Genomic DNA, 20,506 nt, shown 5'->3' with positions numbered 1-20,506 from the left:
TGCCAAGAGATTCAAGAGGACCAACAGGGTCCCCACTCCCCTGTCGATTCCCAATTGGCGATCATCCATCAGGCCGACCAAAGCAGTCACCGCCCCAAAGCCTGCCCCCAAACCAGTTTTAAATCAGTACAAATAATATGCCTCTTCCAAGACTGACAGGAGTTGAGAAGCCACCACCCTCCCAAACACCTTGTCCAACCATGGAAGATTGGAGACAGTCCTATAATTACCTAGTTCAGAGGGATCCAATGCAAGTTTCTTCAAAAATTGCCTCCTTAAGACAAGGAGGCATCCTGCTCCCACTCAGAGAGGCATTGATGATATGAGCAAGATCCTCTCCAATAATTTCCCTGCTAGATTGTATGAGCCATGTAGTGCAAGGGTCAAGAGAACAGGTGGTAAAGCAAGCTTCTCCAAGTAGCTTGTCCACATCCTCAAGAGTCACAAACTGGAACTGATCCAGCCTAGCCATACAAGAGGAGTTGCTGGACACCTCCACAATAGACTCTACAATAATGGTGGAATCCAGTTTGGCTCAAATCTGAGATAACATATCCGCAAAAAAAGGTGTCACAGCTGGCTCTAAATTCTGATTCAGTGGAGGAGGGGCATATACTAGTCCCCTCACAACCCTAGACAACTCTGCTGGACATGACCTTGTAGATGCAATGTGCATAGAAAAGAACTGCATACATCTTCATATGTGTTCTGTGCTGTAATCTGTCATATTTGAGTCTAGTCTTTTTCCACCTGCATTCTAATTGCCTGCTTTGCTGCTTCAGCCCCCGTAATTCTTCTGTATACCAAGTGGCTAATTAGAAGCAGGTTGGGAGGGGCACTTAGGAGCAATAGTGTCTATCGCCCTAGTTAGTTGATTATTCCAAGTCTGAACCAGATCATCAACAGGATCGCTGGCAGAACCAACCTTTGTTTGTTTGTCAGATTTGTACACCGCCCCAAACTTTCATCTCTGAGCGATTAACAATAATATAAAACAAGTTTAAAACCTACATAAAAATCTTAAAACAATTTAAACAATTGAAAAATCAAAACCGATTAAAACTTAATTTAAAAAGCTGAAAAAGCTTGAGTGAAGAGGTGGGTTTTCAAGTGCTTTTTAAAAGATGGGGAAGATTGTATTACTGTATGGAGTGCATTCCACAGTCTTGGGGCAGCCTTAAAACTCTCCAAGGCTTCTTGGAATCCTGTTGGATCCAATAACCTTCTTGGGCAGACCGTCGTAATAGGTCCTTCCCCCCGCAGAGGTGGGTTGTGGTTGTCAGTCCAATCTTAACCAGGTGGTGATCTGTCCATGGCGAAATCACAGGCGTCGCCACCCACAGAACACCGCCCTGACCAGAGCAGAAGACTAAATTGAGTGTGTGACCAGCAATGTGTGTTGGTTCTGAGACCACTTGAGACAGGCCCATAGTTGTCATGGCTGCTATGAATTAACAGCCCTTAAAATTAACACAAATCCCAAAGACCTACCTAAAGGGAGAGGTCTTTGCATCTCTCTTGAAATAACCAAACTGGTAGATTTGGTGTATGTCGGGGGGAAGGAGTTCCAAAGTGGAGGGAGCACCACCTGAAAATGCTCAGTTACTGTAGAGCAGGTCTGCTCAACTTAGGCCCCCCCAGCTGTTTTTGAACTACAGCTCCCATAATCCTGAGTCACAGCGGCCAATAGCCAGGTATGCCATAGTGGTTAGAGTGTTTGACTAGGACCGGGAAGACCTAAGTTCAAATCCCCATTCAGCCATGAAACTCACTGGGTGACTCTGGGCCAGTCACGTATCTCTCAGCCTAACTTACCTCACAGGGTGGTTGTGAGGATAAACATAACCATGTACACCACTCTGGACTCCTTGGAGGAAGAGCGGGATATAAATGTAGTAATAACAATAGTAATAATTAATAATAATGGGAATTGTAGGCCAACATCTGCAGGAGGCCTGAAGTTGAGCAGCCTTGTGTAGAGACTAATTTTGCATCTTGTGGTGGTGGCACCCACAAAAGGTCTCATCGTTCGACCTCAAAACATGGGCAGGTGCATATGGCAGAAGATGTACTCTCAATAGTACTCCTCAAGCATTCCCTCAGTGCATGGTGGGAGGTGGGAGAAAGACCCCTTGTGCCCATGGCCTTGCCTCCTGACTGCAGTGGAATATCTGAAAGGGGCCTCTACATGCAGACAGTTGTGTGAAAATATTATGTTCCTTGATTGTACGGGGTTCCTGATTGCATGGAACACCTTCCGTGCAATCAGTACAGAGGGCCAGTCTATTACCACTGGTTCATGCAGCTTCTGGCTTCCCTCATCTGGGCAACTTGTCACTGGAAGAAACCATCAAACCACCAGCTTCTTCTTTTTCTGTGTAAACCACTTTGAGAACTTTATATTTAAAAGTAGTATATAAATTAGATCTGCTCCCCAGCTGTTTTTGGACTACAACGCCCATGAGCCCCAGCCACAGTGGCCAATAGCCAGAGATTATAGGAGTTGTAGGCTAACATCTGCAGGAGGGCCGAAGTTGAGCCCTGATATAAAGAGTAATAGCTTTCTGCCTTCGTCTGTCTACTACCTGCCCAAGGCACTTGTCCACTCAGCCTGACCACCAAACATCCCTTTCTGCATAGTAGTTAAAATAATAGTAGTTGCACTGTTTGTGATTAAATACCCCAAAGAAAATTTGGAAAGACAAAATGCCCTTCTAATTAAAGGCTACCCTATAACTCATTTCACTCTCTGATTAAGTGTGTGTGTGTGTGTGTAGTCTGACTCAAAAAAATTAAAGGGATTTGATTTTTAGAGAAACTCCTTCTTAAGGGGTCAGCTGTTCCTGAAAATGGCATGGTTCCTGGCTGTCCAGGTTGCTGTAGAGGCTAGGAGTGCTTTTCAATTTTCTTTTAAAGTATAACATGCAGTGAACTTTAAATCAGTTTTCCATAATTTTTCCCAAGTTGCCATATCTATATTATGACCCACATCTTGAGCCCATTTTATCATAGTCGTTTTAACCACTTCATCTCTTGTCTCTTCCAAAAGCAACAGCCTATACATCTTAGACACTAGTTGTTCATCATTTTCACATAGCTCCTTCTCAAATCTCGACATTTGATCCTCAAATCCAAGTTTGAATTCCTTCTTAAAAACTTCATTTAACTGATGGTACTGAAACCAATTACCAACCAGATTTTGTACTTCAATTAGATTTTTTTTAACTTACAGCCCTTTTCTTGAAAACACAACAAATCCCTATAGGTACCCCATTGCGATCGCATATTTATCTCTTTACGTACTAAAGCTTCAATTGGGGATAACCATAATGGAGTTTTAGGTTCCGGCCATTTTTTATATTTTAGCCACACTCGCATTAGACTCCTCCTTACATAGTGATTCAAAAAATCTTTATGTATTTTACTTTTGTCATACCACAAATATGAATGCCATCCGAACCTTCTATCAAATCCTTCCAAATCAAGTATTCTAGGATTCCTTAATGTTAGCCATTCCTTTAACCACGTCAAACAAACAGCATCAAAATACAACCTTAAGTCCGGCAGGGTAAGACCACCTCTTTCTTTAGCATCTGTTAAATTTTTAAAGTTAATTCTTGGTCTTTTACCCTGCCAAACAAATTTAGTTATATCCTTTTGCCATTGCTTAAAACAAGTTAAAGTATTAATTATAGGAATAGTCTGAAAAAGAAACAGCATTTTAGGTAAAACATTCATTTTCACAACTGAAATTCTTCCCATTAAAGATAAGTTCATTCTAGACCATCTTTGCAAGTCAGTTTTTACTGTATTCCATATTTTAATATATGAAAACAACAAAGAATTATTATTTGTCAACCAAATGCCCACAGATAAGACTACTCTGATGTGCATTTTATGTGGGGGCTGCCTTTTGAAGAGAGTTTGGAACTATAAATAATTCAAAATGGAGATATCAGAAAGTTAGCAGGAAAATTGTTGCATGGAAGATGCAACTCCAGTATTGTTCTGTCTTCATTGGTTTACTAGTTTTGTTCTAGGCCAAATTCATAGTGCTGGTCTTAATCTTTTCATACCCTAAATTGTTTGGGACTAGAGTGGGATAATTTAAAGGACTACCAGAATTCTTGGGATGATATCCGAGATCCTTTCTTCATGTCCTCCCATCACCTGAAGTATGGTTGGATGCTACTTGAAGCAGGACGCTTCCTACTGCAGTGCCTTCAACAGGCCTGCTCAACTCAAAGGGATTCAACTCAGAATCTCGAAGAGATTCAAATAGAATCTGACGTGAGTCAATTTGGACTCAAATCTAGCCAATGGACCACAGGGGCAATTTGTTCTGTCTCCAAATCACCCAAATCAGCTAGATTGGGGTACAAATCGATTTGCTCCGGAATAAATTTGCACATCCCTGTTCTGTGATTGCCTCATTATACCTAGTTTCTGGAAATATATTATCATCAGGATAAACATATTGAATAATATACGTAGAACTGAAGAACACAAAATCCAATACTGGGTTATATCTAAAATAAATGGAACATAGATTTTATTTCCAGACAATGGCTTATTAGTTTATTAGTGGCAAGATGGTTAATATTGCAACACTGGAACGCCCAGTTCTCCTAAAGTGGAGGACTGGGTGGAGGACTAGATCAAAATTTACTTGACATAGCTTTGCTTGAAAAAAAAAAAAGGACCTTCATGAAGGTTGACAAATCAGAAAAGTGACTAAGGATTTGGCACAACTTCCTGGAATTAGTACATTAAAGGACAACCATACATTTTCTAATTTCCTTCTTGCTAATCTATCTAGGCACCCATGTGTTAGAATAATTTATTTTCTCTCTATCTCCTTTTTCTGCTTTCCTTTTCCTTTTGTTCAATGGATGAATATGGAGTGGAGAGTGGGACAGAGGGTGGGATACAATGAATTGGGGAACTGAATAAGTTGTACATTGAATAATTGAATGGGGAATTGAATAAGTTGTACATGAGAAAAATGTTCAATAAACTATTAACTTAAAAAATCTCTATTTGGCACTGTTGACCTTTGCTATTTGGCACTGTTGATTATTAAAGACCTGGCCCTTCTGGAAAACCTTTTGCATAAGTGGAACCTTTTAGTTTTTCTTATGAACTGTTGTTGTTGGTCAGAATTAATCTTTCTCTGAATTCTTATTTTATATATGTTTTATTAGCATTGTAATTTATGTTGGCTACCTTTTTTAAAAAAATTGTTGCTGGAAAGGTGGGTTACAAATACACATGGCTAAGTTTCGAGTTTACAGTGATAACCAAAACCCAAATCCCTAACATAAAATGTTATACGTTTTGCTGTTCCTATGAAACAGAAAATTCCAATTGTATAGTTCCTTGCCTGTCAGCATAAATAATGGAGATGGGAGCTGCTAGGCTGATGTGAAAGGAGGCACCAACTCTTAATAGGCTAGAAATCCTTGGGAGATCTGTGATGTTACTGGCTGTTGTCACTGAAAAGCAAAGCCAGCTCATTGTGACTCCATTCATTTTGGCAGCCAGATGGAGATAAGCGTAGCATCTGGTGAATGGTCTGAGCAGGCCCTGGAACATACTGTGAATGTTGAACTAATTATTACTAAGTCCCCAAGCAAAAGCAGCTGGAGGGTGTTGTTTTATGTTAATAAAACATCATGGGGGTTATAAGTGCAGGGCAGGTGTGTAAACAGGGCAAAGGGAAGATTTAGAACTATTATTTGGACCTTGCACTTTATTTCATATTTTAAAAAATGAACCTATATATACATGAAAGAATTTGTATTTTAAGCATTATACGTTTTCCTTACTGATTATTTCTAGGTTGTTTGTAAAAGTTGCTTAGATCACAGAACTGTTCTGAATTTGACAACAGACCTATGTGTTCCTTAAGCATTCCACCTATTTGCTTCTGGAAAAGCTCTCCAAATAGCAGTAGTGTTAATCACTTTAGGGCCAGACAGTGGTATAGTCCCACATTAAGAAGTGCAGGTACTCTTCATGATAATCCTCAGACACACCCACTCCAGTGGCCACACACCCCACTTAGACAGATGCAGTAATCTTGGGGGCTCTGTTATGAGAAGTAAAGGATAGTTTTCTAATCCTACAGATTCACACAGAAGAGCAGCCTGGATTGTCAGCCACAAAGGGTGGAAGATGCTCCTTGTAACAGAAGACAGTAAGAATGGGGGTAAAATCAATTGGGATCCGATAAGCAGTTATATAACATGGCTGGAATAGCAAGAGCAGCATATTATTTCTCTTTTGAAAGAAAAGGGCTTTGCATCTATGCTGAGACCCTGGAGGGGAAAGTACCTAGACTGCATCCCTGCCAGCACTACACCACTGGGGCCAGGTGAAATTCCATTGATACAGGGAGGAAAGCACCAGTGTTCCCTCTAAGGCAGGGTTTCTTAACCTTGGGCCCCCAGATGTCATTGGACTACAACTCCCATCATCCCCAGACATGACCTTTGTGGCTGGGGATGATGGGATTTGTAGTCCAACAACTTCTGGGGGCCCAAGGTTAAGAAATCCTGTTCTAAGGCATGCACACGTGCACACAAGTTTTTAAAATGTCTGCTCAATTAATTTTGGATCCCACTGATGTTGAATCAGGAAGGTTGAGTGCGCACACTGCCTTGATACTACTGTGCAGAATAAAACTCATTCCACACAAAGATGGGAAAAACAATTAGAGAACACTTGAAAGCACACGAGCACAATTTTGTATTTCAAGGCCAGATAGAAGTTAGTTCTGTTCTTGGTTCTCTACACTGGTTTGTGAATGGTCCATACAGTTAAAAATGCAAAATTATACTTTTGGAGTATTTTGTAAACTTTACTGGAAACAGAAAATCAAGTAGTGTTGGAGAGAACAGCAAGTACAATGGAGGATCACAACAGTTTGTTTTGTATTACTTTGCAATCTGCTGGCCCCTCTTGCCAAAGAAGCCTAATGCTGTGAGAGATTTTGCCTTTGCAAAGCATGGTAGCCTTTGTTTATCTTTAAAATCAGGCAATATTGAAGTTTAGGTAGCAGAAGGTCTGTGTTTTTCCTCATGTATGCTTTGAAGTATGAAGTAGCACAGCTGCTTTCAGATTTTTAAGGTCCCCTGGACAAGATGCCCTGAGGGGTCCCACCTACTGTTCACTACTGTCACTTACCAATTGCTTTTCCTTCTCCAGTCTAAAAGATCCTGAAGGCAGCATTCACCGAGTTACACAGTATAATAAAAGTGGTGCTGCTGGGACAGCTAGGCAAGATGCTCTATTTACAGCCTCAGGCTCATGTCCTTAGCAGCCTGGGGCAAAGCCCAGGAAATAGTCCCCGTTCAGGAGGGTGTTGCAGACGAAGTGCATGTGCCAAATAAGGTTCTAACAGCTGTAGTGGGGGAGGATTTCTGCCAATCCTCCCTTTCCTCTGCAACTCTCTGTGGCACTCAAAAATGTGTGTTTGAGGAACCTGCAGCCCTCCGGGGTATGTTCTTGGGAGGCACAGAAGACTATAGAAGGAAAGGAGAATGGGTGAAAATTGTGCATATAAAACCATTATTTGGCACCACTTGGTGTTAGTCCAGATGTTGGCCAATAGCTTTAGATTTATACAAGACATGTTAATAAGGTTGCTGCTGCCTTTTCTACTCCCAGATGTGTTGGTGTGATTTTCCACGAGGTCCATTTCATCCACATCTGTACACATGCACAATCAATCGGTAATTTAGCATTGCTTGTGACAAACACAAAAATTAAAAGGTGCTTAATGAAATTTGATTTGTGCACACAGACTTCTGCTTATTTTTTGTCTGCTCATTTAAAATATAAGAACTGGGCTGGCATTTTCCCAAAGAGAAAGGTGTTGTTGTCACCTATATGTTAATTAGTTGGATTATATGCACACTTGTAATTCATGCATGAGCCGTTAGGAAAAGGCTCAGCCAGTAGCCCTTGCTTATACTTAGTTCACTAATATGATGAATTACGTCATATAGTAACGGTAAGCTTATTGTTCATTGCCTGCATCTACTTGGTAATCAAAATTGTGTATGCATTTTCCCCTTTTGCCTATGAATAGGCATGATCTTAAGAGGAATCCAGCTTGTACTTTCCCAGGCCTTGTTTCTCAGTGCCTCATGGCAACTGGGCATCACTTTCTAGTTCATTGAATGTGTTTGTCTCCTGAATGCCTCAACCTTTTTGGCATGCTGTTTAGACCACAGGTTGTGCTGTTCTTTGAAACTGCTGTGTTGGCTGAATAGTCTAATATTGCCCCATTAACTGATAGGTATCATTTTCTGTACAGAGAACCTTTGATGGGGTATAGCTGGTGCACAAGCTCACCAAGCTCAGTGTTAATGTGGCTCACTTTCCCCTATTTTTGGAGGCCTCTCTGAGAGCAGATTAGGATTTAAGCGGCTCTGTTGCTGCTGAGGCTTATAAAGTGGTTCATCAATTTTAAATAGCAGTAATATATTATTGAACATGATAGTTTCTAGGGGAAAATGGAAAATGAGCTTCATAAAACTGAACCATTTATGTTCTTTGCCCATTAATCTTCACCACCACCATGCCTACTATTGCCACCATCCCTTTACTTACGGAAGGACTCAGGTTCCTGGTAGTTCCTCTGCCTTGCAAAAACTCTGGAGTGCAGCCTTGACCTACATGTGATGAAAGTGGCTTCTGTGTTTTCCTCCAATGGAAGAGTTGACTGATAATGCTGTGCTGGTGCGTCAATCCCCTGTTTCCATGAGTCTCTGTCTTTCTCCTGTGAAGCTTAAAATATGTGAGGCAGTCTGACCTTCCTCCCTGCTTTCTTTTTTTGTTTTTTTGCTTGCAAAGCATGTACATTAGTTGGATTCCCTGTCTTGTTTTATGTGCATTAATGGTTGTCTTGACTCCAACCTGAAAGCTTAATGTGCAGTTAAATTGCTGGTTTTCAGCACAAGAGGCTCTGCTGTTTCCTCTTGTCTGCACTATTCTGCTCCTCTCTATCCCTAGTCAATTCTAACTTTATGGGTGTGTTCACATTCTAAAAGATGAGGGCTAGTGGCGAGTGCGTGCATGTTGAGTTACTATTTATTTTTTGGTATTCCTGTAAACTGCTTTCAGCACTTCTGTTGAAAAGCAGTATATAAATAGAAGTGTGTGTTTGTGGGAGAGAGGAAGGGGGGAGGAATTGAAAGGGAGATCTGGGATCTTCCTGTCTATATAGCAATGAGAGTTGCATGAAAGAGTAGCTAGTAATGACTGACAAAGAATATGTGGCTTGGAATTAAGATTCCTGTGAGTCTGTGAAAGATAGTGAAGCTCTTCACACGATCAGTGAGAAGAGCTTATGGCAGGTCTGCGGGGAGAGCAGGCTTAGCCCGTTCTCCCCGCAAACAAGCACCCTCCAAGCCCTGGGTGGCCGAATTGGCTGCCCACATGACTGCCGGCTCCATCACGGAGCTGGTGGAGGCTGTGGGGATTGGGGGCTGTGTGGGGTGCGGGGCATTCTGGAGAGATCTCTGAGGCTAGGAGGCTGGCTGCAGCCTCCCTGTCGGGGATCTACTCATGTGTTGCCACGCGCCACAGTGGCACATGAGCAAAAAAATGAGGGGAGGGGGAATTAGGCAGGCTAGCCACCTTGGAACCACTGGGCTCGCCCGTGAGCCTGGTGGTTCTGAGAATCAATAGAAAGCAGGCTAGGTTCCCTTAGGTCACTTTCAGCTTCAGTATGTTCTGTAATAGGGCAGTCCATGGTCCTGCAGGGTTTTAATTTATTTATTCGATTTAAGCTGCTTTGAGAACTTCGATAAGTGGTATATAAATATTTGTAGTAGTAGATCCCCTTACTCTGGTTGCCAGTAATCGTTTATATAATTCATCTGTGTTTTATTACTAAAACAGAATAGTATCTAGATCCAATCGGAAAGACAGCACACTAGGGCAATTAGGATCTTTGTTTGGAAGCTATTATGTTGTTGCTCTGAAATCATTTTTTTAGTTTGATGGGACTGGAATGAGAGCATGTTTAGGTGATTTAAGTATTGACGTTGCTGTATGTTGTTCATCAGGCATCATTTTTCATTCATCCAGGGTTGTGGAAACCCTTAGCTGTGCCTAGAGGCTTGTTACTTGATTACTTTCATTGAACTTCACTGGTGCTGATCACATGGAAAATGCCTACTCTTTTGCAATTGCCAAAGCCTGTGAAGAGCTAAGGACACAGAATATACAGCCGGCTCCTGCAATTGTGCTTTTCCAGGAAATAATAGATTTATGCCAGATCCCAGCAAGCAGGGAATTCACGTGTAAAACACAGCCCACAGATATGTCCCCAGTTACATGCAGGTACATTTATTTTGAATGATATATGGCTGCTGTGCTGTAGAGTGAGTTTTAAGAAGGGGTTAGGTAAGGGCGAAAATGTTGCTCATTAGGCATAATCCTTTCACTTGCCTGGGGATGTTGGCGACCCTCAGTTTGGACTGGAATTTGTGTGAATCTTGAGTTGGTGATTTAAGGTGCCTTAATAAAATCTATCTTCCTGCAGATTTATAAAAAATTACTGTATATAGCCTTGAGAGTTAGGTTTTCAGGTGCTAGGTTTCCAAAAACAAAGACAAAACACACACACACCAGTTTCTAGCAGCTTCTAAGGGATACCAATGGCAAGATTCTCAAAAGCTAACTTTTTAAAATCTTCTCAGTTGTGGCTCCAGCTTTCTGGAACTCCCTGCCCCTTGATCCTAGGATCCTAACCTCTCCCTGTTTTAATATTAAAAGTCTTCCCCTAATATACTGAACTTCTGTCCATCTCTTTGCCCTGTTTTGATGACTGCCTTTTATCTTGATTTTTGAATTTTGGTGGTGTGTGTATGTTCACATTTTGTTGTAAGCCACCATGTATTCATATATGAAGAATTGTAATATATAAATCTCTTGAATAAATTTTAAAAATGTAAATTATATGTTGTGGTTCTTTTTGGCAGCATAACACCCACATTTGTAACTGGTATCTGAAATGGTATTTAAAAAGAAAAGATATCTGCTGTCTGTCTCAAAAGGGTGAGTGACTTGCAAGGGCCAAAAACATATATCCCCCCGCCCCCGCCCCCCACACCAAGGATTGCTATATCGGAGAGAGTATATTGTTCTCTCGGTACTGGGAACTCTTGCTATTGGTCTCATTGAGAAACTGCCGAAAACTTTGTATGCATTTTGATCTGTAAAACAAAAGTAAAGGGACGTTTAGTACCTCTGCAAAGTTCATGTAAGAATTAATAAATTATTTGAATTTGGAACAGAGCATCATGAACACTTGTCACATGTGCAAAATGCAAAATTTACAAATATGCTTTTTGCACATATTACAATAGCAATCTGTATTGGAAAAATATCACTGAAAACTTTGCTTTTCTTGAAGCCAGGAAAATTTCAGTAGTCATAATGCATTTGTTTTGAACATAAGAACATCCCTGCTGGATCAGTACCAAGGCCCATCTAGTCCAGCATCCTGTTTCACACAGTGGCCCACCAGATGCCTTTGGGGAGCCCACAGGCAAGAGGTTAGGGCATGCTTTCTCTCCTGATGTTGCTCCCCTCCAACTGGCACTGAGAGGCATAGTTCCTCTTGAGGCTGGAGATGGCCCACAGCCACCAGACTAGTAGCCATTGGTAGAACTGTCCACCATGAATCTGTCTAAGTCCCTTTTTAAAGCCATCCAAGCTGGTGGCCATCACCATGTCCCATGGCAAAGAATTCCATAGACTAATTATGCGCTGTGTGAAAAAGTACTTCTTCTTGTCAGTCCTAAATTTCCCAACCTTCAGTTTCATGGGTTGACCCCTGGTTCTAGTGTTGTGAGAGAGGGAGAGAAATTTCTCTCTGTCTACTCTCTCCACTTCATGCATAATTTTATGCACCTCAATCATGTCTCCCCTTAGTCACCTCTTTTTCTAAGGTAAAGAGCCCTAGATGCTGTAGCCAAGCCTCATAAGGAAGGAGCACCAGGCTCCTTATCATTTTGGTTGCCCTCTTCTGTCACCTTTTCAAGTTCTACAATATCCTTGTTAAGATACGATGACCGAAGCTGTACGCAATACTCCAGATGTGACCGCACCATAGATTTGTATAAGGGCATTATGATATTAGCAGTTTTATTTTAAAGTAGCTGAAATTGCACAGATCTGTGCGCTAGGAGTTTGGGTGTGCTTGGAATACACTCTCCCCTCCACTTCCTGCCCCAGTCCTCTGGTAGAGAGCCTGATTGTAGGGACAAATTATATAATTTTGCTAGGAGATTGGCAATTTTACATTTAGGTGGATGCCATCTGGCCCTGGCGATTTGTTAATTTTTTAGTTTTTCATGATAGTTTAGAACATCTTCCCTTGTCACCTCAAATTGGCCCAGTTCCTCAGCCGCTAAACCAGAAAAGCTCAATCTGGAGAGGGTATATGGTCAGTATCCTCCACCGTGAAGACAGAACAACTCATTCAGCTTCTCTGCAATCTCCATATCGTCTTCCTTAATAATTCCTTTCACACTCTCATCAAAGGGTCCAGCCGCCTCCCTGGCAGGTTTTCTACCTGAATGAGAATCTGAATGCGAATTTACCCAGTCTATGTGTGGGTAGTTGAAGTCACCCATTATTACTGCCCTGTCTCTCTTTGACGCTTCTCTTTGTTGGTTTCTCCAACTCCAGGTCACTCTTAGCACTTTGATCCGGAGGGCAATAGCACGTCTCTAGTAACCCATTTCCTTTCAGTCCTCCTAATGTTAGCCATAATTTTAAAAGCCTCATGAAACCAGAACACTTGGAAATTTAGTGTTGGAAATTACTACTTTGATCCATTATGCAACTAGTATTCTTACCAAGTTAGTGCGAGAGAGAGGGCGGGGGGAGGGAATGCAGAGGTCTATCAGATTCCCCTAGCTAGAAAAATTCTTGAGGAATTGCACAACTTTCTAGTTACTAGACAGTAAAAGATTTTTTTAAAAATTTAACATTTTATATCCCGCTCTTCCTCCAAGGAGCCCAGAGCGGTGTGCTATATACTTGAGTTTCTCTTTCACAACAACCATGTGAAGTAGGTTAGGCTGAGAGAGAAGTGACTGGCCCAGAGTCACCCAGCTAGTTTCATGGCTGAATGGGGATTTGAGCTCGGGTCTCCCCGGTCCTAGTCCAGCACTCTAGCCACTTTTCACTTCTTAGTTTACATTTTATTGATAATGAACAGCAGTGAAATGTGTTAATGTTTCTGCTACATCAGGGATGCGGAGATGATTTGCATTTTTTAGCATACAGATAGACTGAGCTGCCTTGACAAGATTTAGTTTTCACTCTGCAAACCACACCTGTTGTAGTGATGCAGGCTGCAACCACTGAATGTGCACATTAGGAATGATACTGGGAAAAGAAAATAAGATATTACTGGCAGTACAGAAGAAATAGTGTGTAGCCAGAGGTCCATATTGATCACCTGTTACAAGGGTGAGGGAGCAGTCTGTCTAATGTAGCCCAGCGTTGTTTCTTGGCCAATGGCCAGTACTAGAGGCTACAGAGGAGTTGTATTGCAACACTAGCCTCAACGAATAATAAATCCCATTTCCTCTGTTGATGATTTCTGTCTTCAGCCAGCAGTGTGTACTAATGTCACAGGCCTCAAAATGTACATCTCCTCAAGCCTAAATTACTAGGGAACGTTTGTACAATTTGTAACTCATTGTTTGCAATTCTGCAAATAAATGGTAGCTATGCGTATCTGAACAATACCATCCTCCGAGGCCTGCTGGGACCTCACACGTTTCACTGGTGTTCATTATCAATATAATTTTCATCAAGCAGGGGAAAGATGACAAACTCTAGGAATGTGTACTACCTGTCCGTCCCAGTCCATCTCTCACTGTCTTTTCTGCCTATCTAGAACAGCAGACAAACAAGAAGTTTGCGTCACTCAGCATGCACAGCTGCTGAGTTGCATTTGGCTTGGTGAATTGCATGTTGCAGCAGCTGGATGATGGACTGGCACGACTGTAGATATGGATACAATCGAGCATCAGCATTGCCAGCACTGGGCACATGCCTCAAATGCTTGGTTGGGTGCCCTGAACCTCTTGCCTGCCTGCCCCCCCCCACTACTACCATGCTTGGGTGAAGCAGGAAGCGGTGGCGAGCAGGCATACAGGCATTCCCCATTGCTGCCACCTCTGTTACTGAGCCTCTGCCCTCTCCACTGTGTCATTTTAATGCAAAGGGGGAGGGACAGAACCAAGTGTCTTCTCCTCATTTGCTCTTCCACTCTTTCTTCCTCCCATTACCACTTGCATGGAAAGGGGAGGAGGTGGTGGTTATGCTGGGAGCTGACTCCTTTTGGCATTGGTCTCATGCTCAGTGAAGGGAGCGGTGGGGAAGGCCTAGGAGAAAGAGGTGGGTTGTAGTGATGTGGACGGTCCGGAGAAGTCCGGACCGGCACCGAAGGGGGGCCTTGTTTTTAGGGCGGGGAGGGCTTGCTTAGCCCTCCCGCCTCCTTGCCCCCGCCAGCGCCCGTATTTCCTAGTATAGGGGCGCTGGAAACCAGCTGCCCCCCCCCGCCGCGGCGGCAGAACTCCCCAAGCCAGCCCTCCCTCCCTCCCAGCTAGCTGGCCGCCCGCCCGCCCTCCCGCCGGCTCGCTCACCGTTCACCGTATAGAAAACGAGAGGAGCTCCGGCACAGAGCTCCTCTCGTTTAGAAGGCCTCCCGCAGAATGGTGTTTTGCGCGCGCGCGCATGCGCGCACCACAAAGCACGCCGTTCGCCAGAGGCCCGGTGTACCCGCCGGGAAAGGGCCGGGTAGACCGGGTCTCCGATCGCTGGGTAGACCGGGCCTCCGGCGATCGGAGGCCTGGTCTACCCAGCGATCGGAGGCCTGGTCTACCCGGCCCTTTCCCGGCGGGTAGACCGGGCCTCTGGCGAACGGCGTGCTTTGTGGTGCGCGCATGCGCGCGCGCGCAAAACACCATTCTGCGGGAGGCCTTCTAAACGAGAGGAGCTCTGTGCCGGAGCTCCTCTCGTTTTCTATACGGTGAACGGTGAGCGAGCCGGCGGGAGGGCGGGCGGGCGGCCAGCTAGCTGGGAGGGAGGGAGGGCTGGCTTGGGGAGTTCTGCCGCCGCGGCGGGGGGGGGGGCGGCTGGTTTCCAGCGCCCCTATACTAGGAAATACGGGCGCTGGCGGGGGCAAGGAGGCGGGAGGGCTAAGCAAGCCCTCCCGCCCTTAAGGGCATACCCCCCACCCGGACCCGAACCAGGCAGGGCCGGACCGGTCCGGCAGTTCGGCCATTCTTTGGAATGGCCGCCGGACCGGTTCGGGCACACCACTAGTGGGTTGTCCCGCCAAAGTACTGTTAACCACCCCCAAACCTCTATTTTAAAACATTTTGCATGGTGGCAAAATCAGTCCCTCACAGGTTGAGGGATGAGATACCAATGCATGGTAAATTCCCAGTCCTCGAATCTGATTTGGTGGCAAGGCCAGTGGAAGAAATGATTGCAAAGGGAAGGGGAATTGGAGATGGGGGGTGGAAGGGGCAAGTATTATGGGGTGGGGACCTATACCTAATAGAACCCAAGTGACATATTGGCAAATACACACCAGATAGAACAAGGATGTACTAGTGATTTAATGTCTTCAAAACCTGGAAGAGAGTATTTAGAGAGCATGAAAATGTTTGTTTATCAAAGTTCAGGGAGGCTGTGAGTCCAGGTCCCATAGATTCTAAATCCTTAAAATATCTCTTAAGATATTTTAAGTACAGGAGAACCCTGGTATTCATGGGGGTTCTGTTCTCTGCTACTAACGCGGGTAACAGAACTGCAGATACTGAGTCTTTGAGGCTATGGGACTCAGGGCATTACTCTTCCTGGACTGCCAAAAAAAAAAAAGAGGCATTAAAATGCTGAAACACATGAAATAACATACTATGCCTTGCTCTCCAGGTTTCCAGGTGCTCAGTAATGCCCCCCCCCAAAGTCCCAAATCCAGGTTTTGTCAGTGAAAAATCACATTTTGGGGTTTTTTAAAGACAGAGCCACAAAATAGTGGCTGGAAATGACCCTGGAGGTCATTTCTGGCCACCCAGAACCTGCAGATATGCAGAATTAACCACTTTTTGCTGGTCTTTTCCTTGCGTATGCTGAGGTCAGGTGTCAGTTACCCAACTGTGGATATGCGAAAACGCAGATGTTGGATCCACAAATTGCGAGGTTCTCCTGTATAGCCGATAGTCCCAGCCTGCACAGGGTCTTTAACTTGTGGGCAATTGTGTAGTCCACAGCTTCAGTGAGTGGAATACAGTAATAACTTTCTGTGACTCAAGACTGGTTAATAATACCACAAACAAGTCCAGCAAAAAAGGCTTCTGAATGGTTTGACAGAATCACTGGCCTGGGAAATGGAAAAACCCCTAATAAGTCACCTGGTCCTTCTTCCCACTAATGTAGAATTGTTCCCTGCTGCATAGTTCCTAGTCTTGCTGGTTTTGGTTTGTCTGCACATAATATTCTTCACTTGATAATGAGATGTACATCTTGGGTCTTGACTGCTCTCTGGAGACTTCTTGTGATTGCTTAATGGCAGAGAATTGGTCTAATACAGTGCATTGCAATTTTCTCTCCTCGACAAGACAGTGGCCCAGAGAGGCATGGGCCGCCGCCTTTGTTTTGGCTTCTGAGCTTGGAAAGCTGGAGCTAAGCAGTGAAGCAGACAAAGTTTCCCATTGCAGTGGGGGAAGGAAACATGGATTCAAGTCCAAAAGGGGCTGTGATGGTAGAGGAGGGGAAAATAATTGGTGGATTAGTGGGAGATTCACAGCATGGCTCAAAGACCTACTCTTGGGTATATTCAAGACTAAATTGCAAATAAATAAAAATAATAATAATTCAAGAGCATTATTCTGAAATGTGTGGGATAAAGCACTGTCTCCTTAAATAGTACTTTTCTCAAATCCCAGGGAAACTGAGCCAGTCACTATTACTATTATTATTATTATTTTCGCCCAGACTGCATGTAAACGTGCCTTATACTGAGTCACCCTCTTGTTCCATTTAGCTCTACACTGGCAGTGGTTTCTTGGTTCTACTTCACAAGGGTATTGTGAGGATAACCTACTCTGCATGCTACCAGGATGCATCCTCTCTAATAAAAGCCTTGGTGTCCGTCCGTGCCTCCCTGGCCAGTTCTGGGCATGCGCGGAGCGCATGCCCAGAACTGACTGAGGGAGACACTACTGCCAGCACCCGGCGGCCATGTTGGGCGGCCAGAAGCGGCTGCCCCAAAGAAGCAGGGTAAGCGGCGGCGGGGGAAACTGGCAGAGGCGCGGCCAAGGTGGCGGCGGAGCCATGGCTGAGGCCTTGCCGCACCGCCGAAGCCGGGCGGGGGGAAGAGGCGGTGCCGCCGGAGCCGGGCGGGGGGGGGGGAATTTGGGGCCCTTGCCCGGCCGGGGAGACCGGCTGCGGCATGGAGGCTGCAAGCGGCGGCGACAGTTGGTGGTTGCGGGGCTGGACGCGGAGGCCAGTCGGGGGGGGAGTTGCTAGCGCCCGTTATTTCAACGGGCCTGAAAACACTAGTATGTAATAAAACTAAGGCATAACATATCTTACCCCAAAATGGTCAATATAAAATTAACTGCACAATATTCTTGCCTTTCTCTTATAGCTTCAAGAAACTGGTAGTGTTTTCACAGTTTAGTTAAGATTTATTACTGTGGAAGTTAGGATGGTTTCTTAAATCTGAAAAAGCCTTACAATAACAGTCTGTCCACTAATATACACACCATGTTGTTGAGTAGGGACAGGAGAAAGTGACGGATCCATTGATTTGAAGTCTGTTCATGGTTGAGATTCACATTCACATAGTTTTGTAAGTAGAAAGAGTCCTGTCTAAGTGATACTAACTGTTATATCTGCCCTGTAATGCTACAGATTGAACAGATATAACAATTAGAAAAAAGCAATATCCATCTATTCCATATATTGTTGCTGTACCTAATACTGGAGTTCAGCCAGCCAGCTTGCATCTCTTTCCCTGGGAAACATGAAACTATAACTGGTAATTGGCATTAAAATATATACTACTACAAATACTTATATACCGTTTTGCAACAAAAATTCTCAAAGCTGTTTGCATAGAAATATACCGTATATACTCGAGTATAAGCCGATCTGAATATAAGCCGAGGTACCTAATTTTTCCTAAGAAACCAAAAAAACCCTGATTGACTCGGGCAGATAGATGACTCGAGTATAAGCCGAGGCACATTTTGGGTGCTGAAAAATTCGGCTTATACTCGAGTATATACGATAAATGTTCCCTGTCCCAAAAGGGCTCACAATCTACAAAGTAACACAAAGGTAGGCACTAACCACCACCACTGGAGGGAGGCTCTCCTGCTATTGAATAGTATGCATGTGCATAAACCTCAGTTCCTGTACTGTTTCGAATACAAACCGTTTTGTGTTGCCTCCGAACTGGTTCTGCGGTTTGAGTGTGGACCGGGGGTGGCGGCGGCAAGTAACATCTTTTAAATGTGAGTACAGCAGGTCCTACCTGCATGATCGCCGCTCCATGCAGCTTCCTGCAGTGGTGGTCCTTCTAGCAGCCTGTGCACGACGCCAGTGTGTCACTGGCATGTACATGGCCTCCATGCATGCATGGCTGCTTTGTGCGTGGTCAGCAACACCATGCTGACCACACAAATGGCCTCTGTGCATGCACGGAGGCCATGTACGTGCCACTGTGTGCCTCTGCAAGTGAGCTGCTGGGAGGAATGCTGCCACAGCAGGAACCTGCATGGAGTACTGAGTACAGGACCTGCTGTACTCAGATGCCTCTCGCTGCCACCCCCGTCCTGCACCCGAACTGCTAAACCGCTTCGTATTTGAAAGGGTGCAGGGACCGAGGTTCATGCACATGCCTATTGAAAAGGGGACATTGCTCTTCCCTCTGCTAAATATGAGCAATGCCACTTTAAGAGGTGCCTCTGCTCAGTAGGGTAAGTGTCAACTGAAGTTTGCAATTATGAAAATACTAGTGTTATGGGAATGGGGTGTTATGTGATTAAATATTTGAACTTATGTCGTCTCTATGTGGTTTCTGGGCACAATGTGTTTTCAAGTGAATATTTTGGAATTTGGGACATATCACTAAACATCATGGTAGGGAATGCTTTATTAGCTTGCTTACTACCAAAAGGTGAGTTCTGTGTTCACTAGGGATATGATCTTGTGTGCATACACTTGGGAATGAGCCACACTGAATACAATGGGACTTACAAGTACACATTGATAGGTTCAGGTATTTATTAAGCAGTGCTTCTCTTGTATTTCGTAGGGGAGAACTATTGTCCTTATTCATCCCTGCAGAGCATCTTTTCAATTAGCTATTTGCTGGTGTGTCTCTTTGAGGCAGGGAGCTTTTTCCCCTGTTACCTTGCTATGTAATACTTGAAATTTGCTTTGAATTTTTTTGTGGAAAAGTGGTATATACATATGCTAAGTAAACATAGATAAAATTAATGTACCTATTTCACACTCTAGAATCCCCAACTAGTGTGTTTAGGATCTTGGATTTCCTTTAATCAACTCTGAATTATATCATATTAAACAGCGACAGCCAGATAATGCACATTTTAAAGAAAATCAATTAGGAGTTCAAGCTCTTATTGCTCAGACAAGCTTTGTGATAGCAGGCTTTAGTCATCAGAAGATTGCTGGAAGATTGCCCTCTCTTGTGAACTAAGATTTTTGTGTTTGTGTACTTGTAGGAAGGATCAGCACCTTCTTTCACCTGTGAACTGCTGGTATCTTGTACTGACCCAGACTCGGAGAGAGAGCAGAGACCATGCTACTCTGAATGACATCTTCATGAACAATGTCATTGTCAGACTTTCTCAGATCAGCGAAGATGTCATCAGGCTATTTAAGAAGGTAAACAAATGATGATGTTTCTCATAGAATTTAAGAAACAAATGCCACAAGATCATGCACTGGTATAATGAAACAACAAAATGGCAGAGCAAATGAATCTGGTCAGGTTCTGCTAGACTAAGAGGCTTGTGTATTCTTTGCTGAACCATAATCTGAGGCTTTCTAATAAATATTATCCCATCATTGACACACAATGGTAGATCAGGAACTTGGTGCAGCAGAAAAAATGAGGCAGGATTACATTATGATTAAACCCTCTTAACTTTTTCATTGCTATAATTTTGTGGCATTTTATATGATAAATGGCCTTATAATGAGAATTATCACAATTTTGTTTCACTGTTCACCAAACCTCATATTTTCACAGGTTTGGTGAAAATATTGACCTTTTAAAGCCTACTTTTCAGTAGGCTTATGAGATCACATTCTGTGTCCATGTATCTCCCCCACCCCCATCAACTTGGAAACGCCTGGGCCAGTATGAACCAAATCGGGTATAGCTGTAGGGACACATAGGGACACCTCAACATGTCGTTTG

General features: G+C 43.7%; 1 protein-coding gene across 4 annotated transcripts in view; it reads left to right on the top strand.

Moving 5' to 3' along the window:
- Positions 1-20,506, top strand: part of SRGAP3 (SLIT-ROBO Rho GTPase activating protein 3) — a 289,377-nt gene that overhangs the window by 144,987 nt on the left and 123,884 nt on the right. For all 4 annotated transcript variants that reach the window (XM_053303031.1, XM_053303032.1, XM_053303033.1 and 1 more), the window contains exon 3: positions 19,806-19,968. In XM_053303031.1, the coding sequence (XP_053159006.1) occupies positions 19,806-19,968 (163 nt within the window). The remainder of the gene's footprint in view (positions 1-19,805; positions 19,969-20,506) is intronic.

This window comes from Hemicordylus capensis, chromosome 2 (assembly GCF_027244095.1).
Source record: "Hemicordylus capensis ecotype Gifberg chromosome 2, rHemCap1.1.pri, whole genome shotgun sequence".
Taxonomy (NCBI): Eukaryota; Metazoa; Chordata; class Lepidosauria; order Squamata; family Cordylidae; genus Hemicordylus; species Hemicordylus capensis.
Note: the sequence above shows the minus strand (reverse complement) of the source record. Positions and strands in the feature narration are given on the sequence as shown.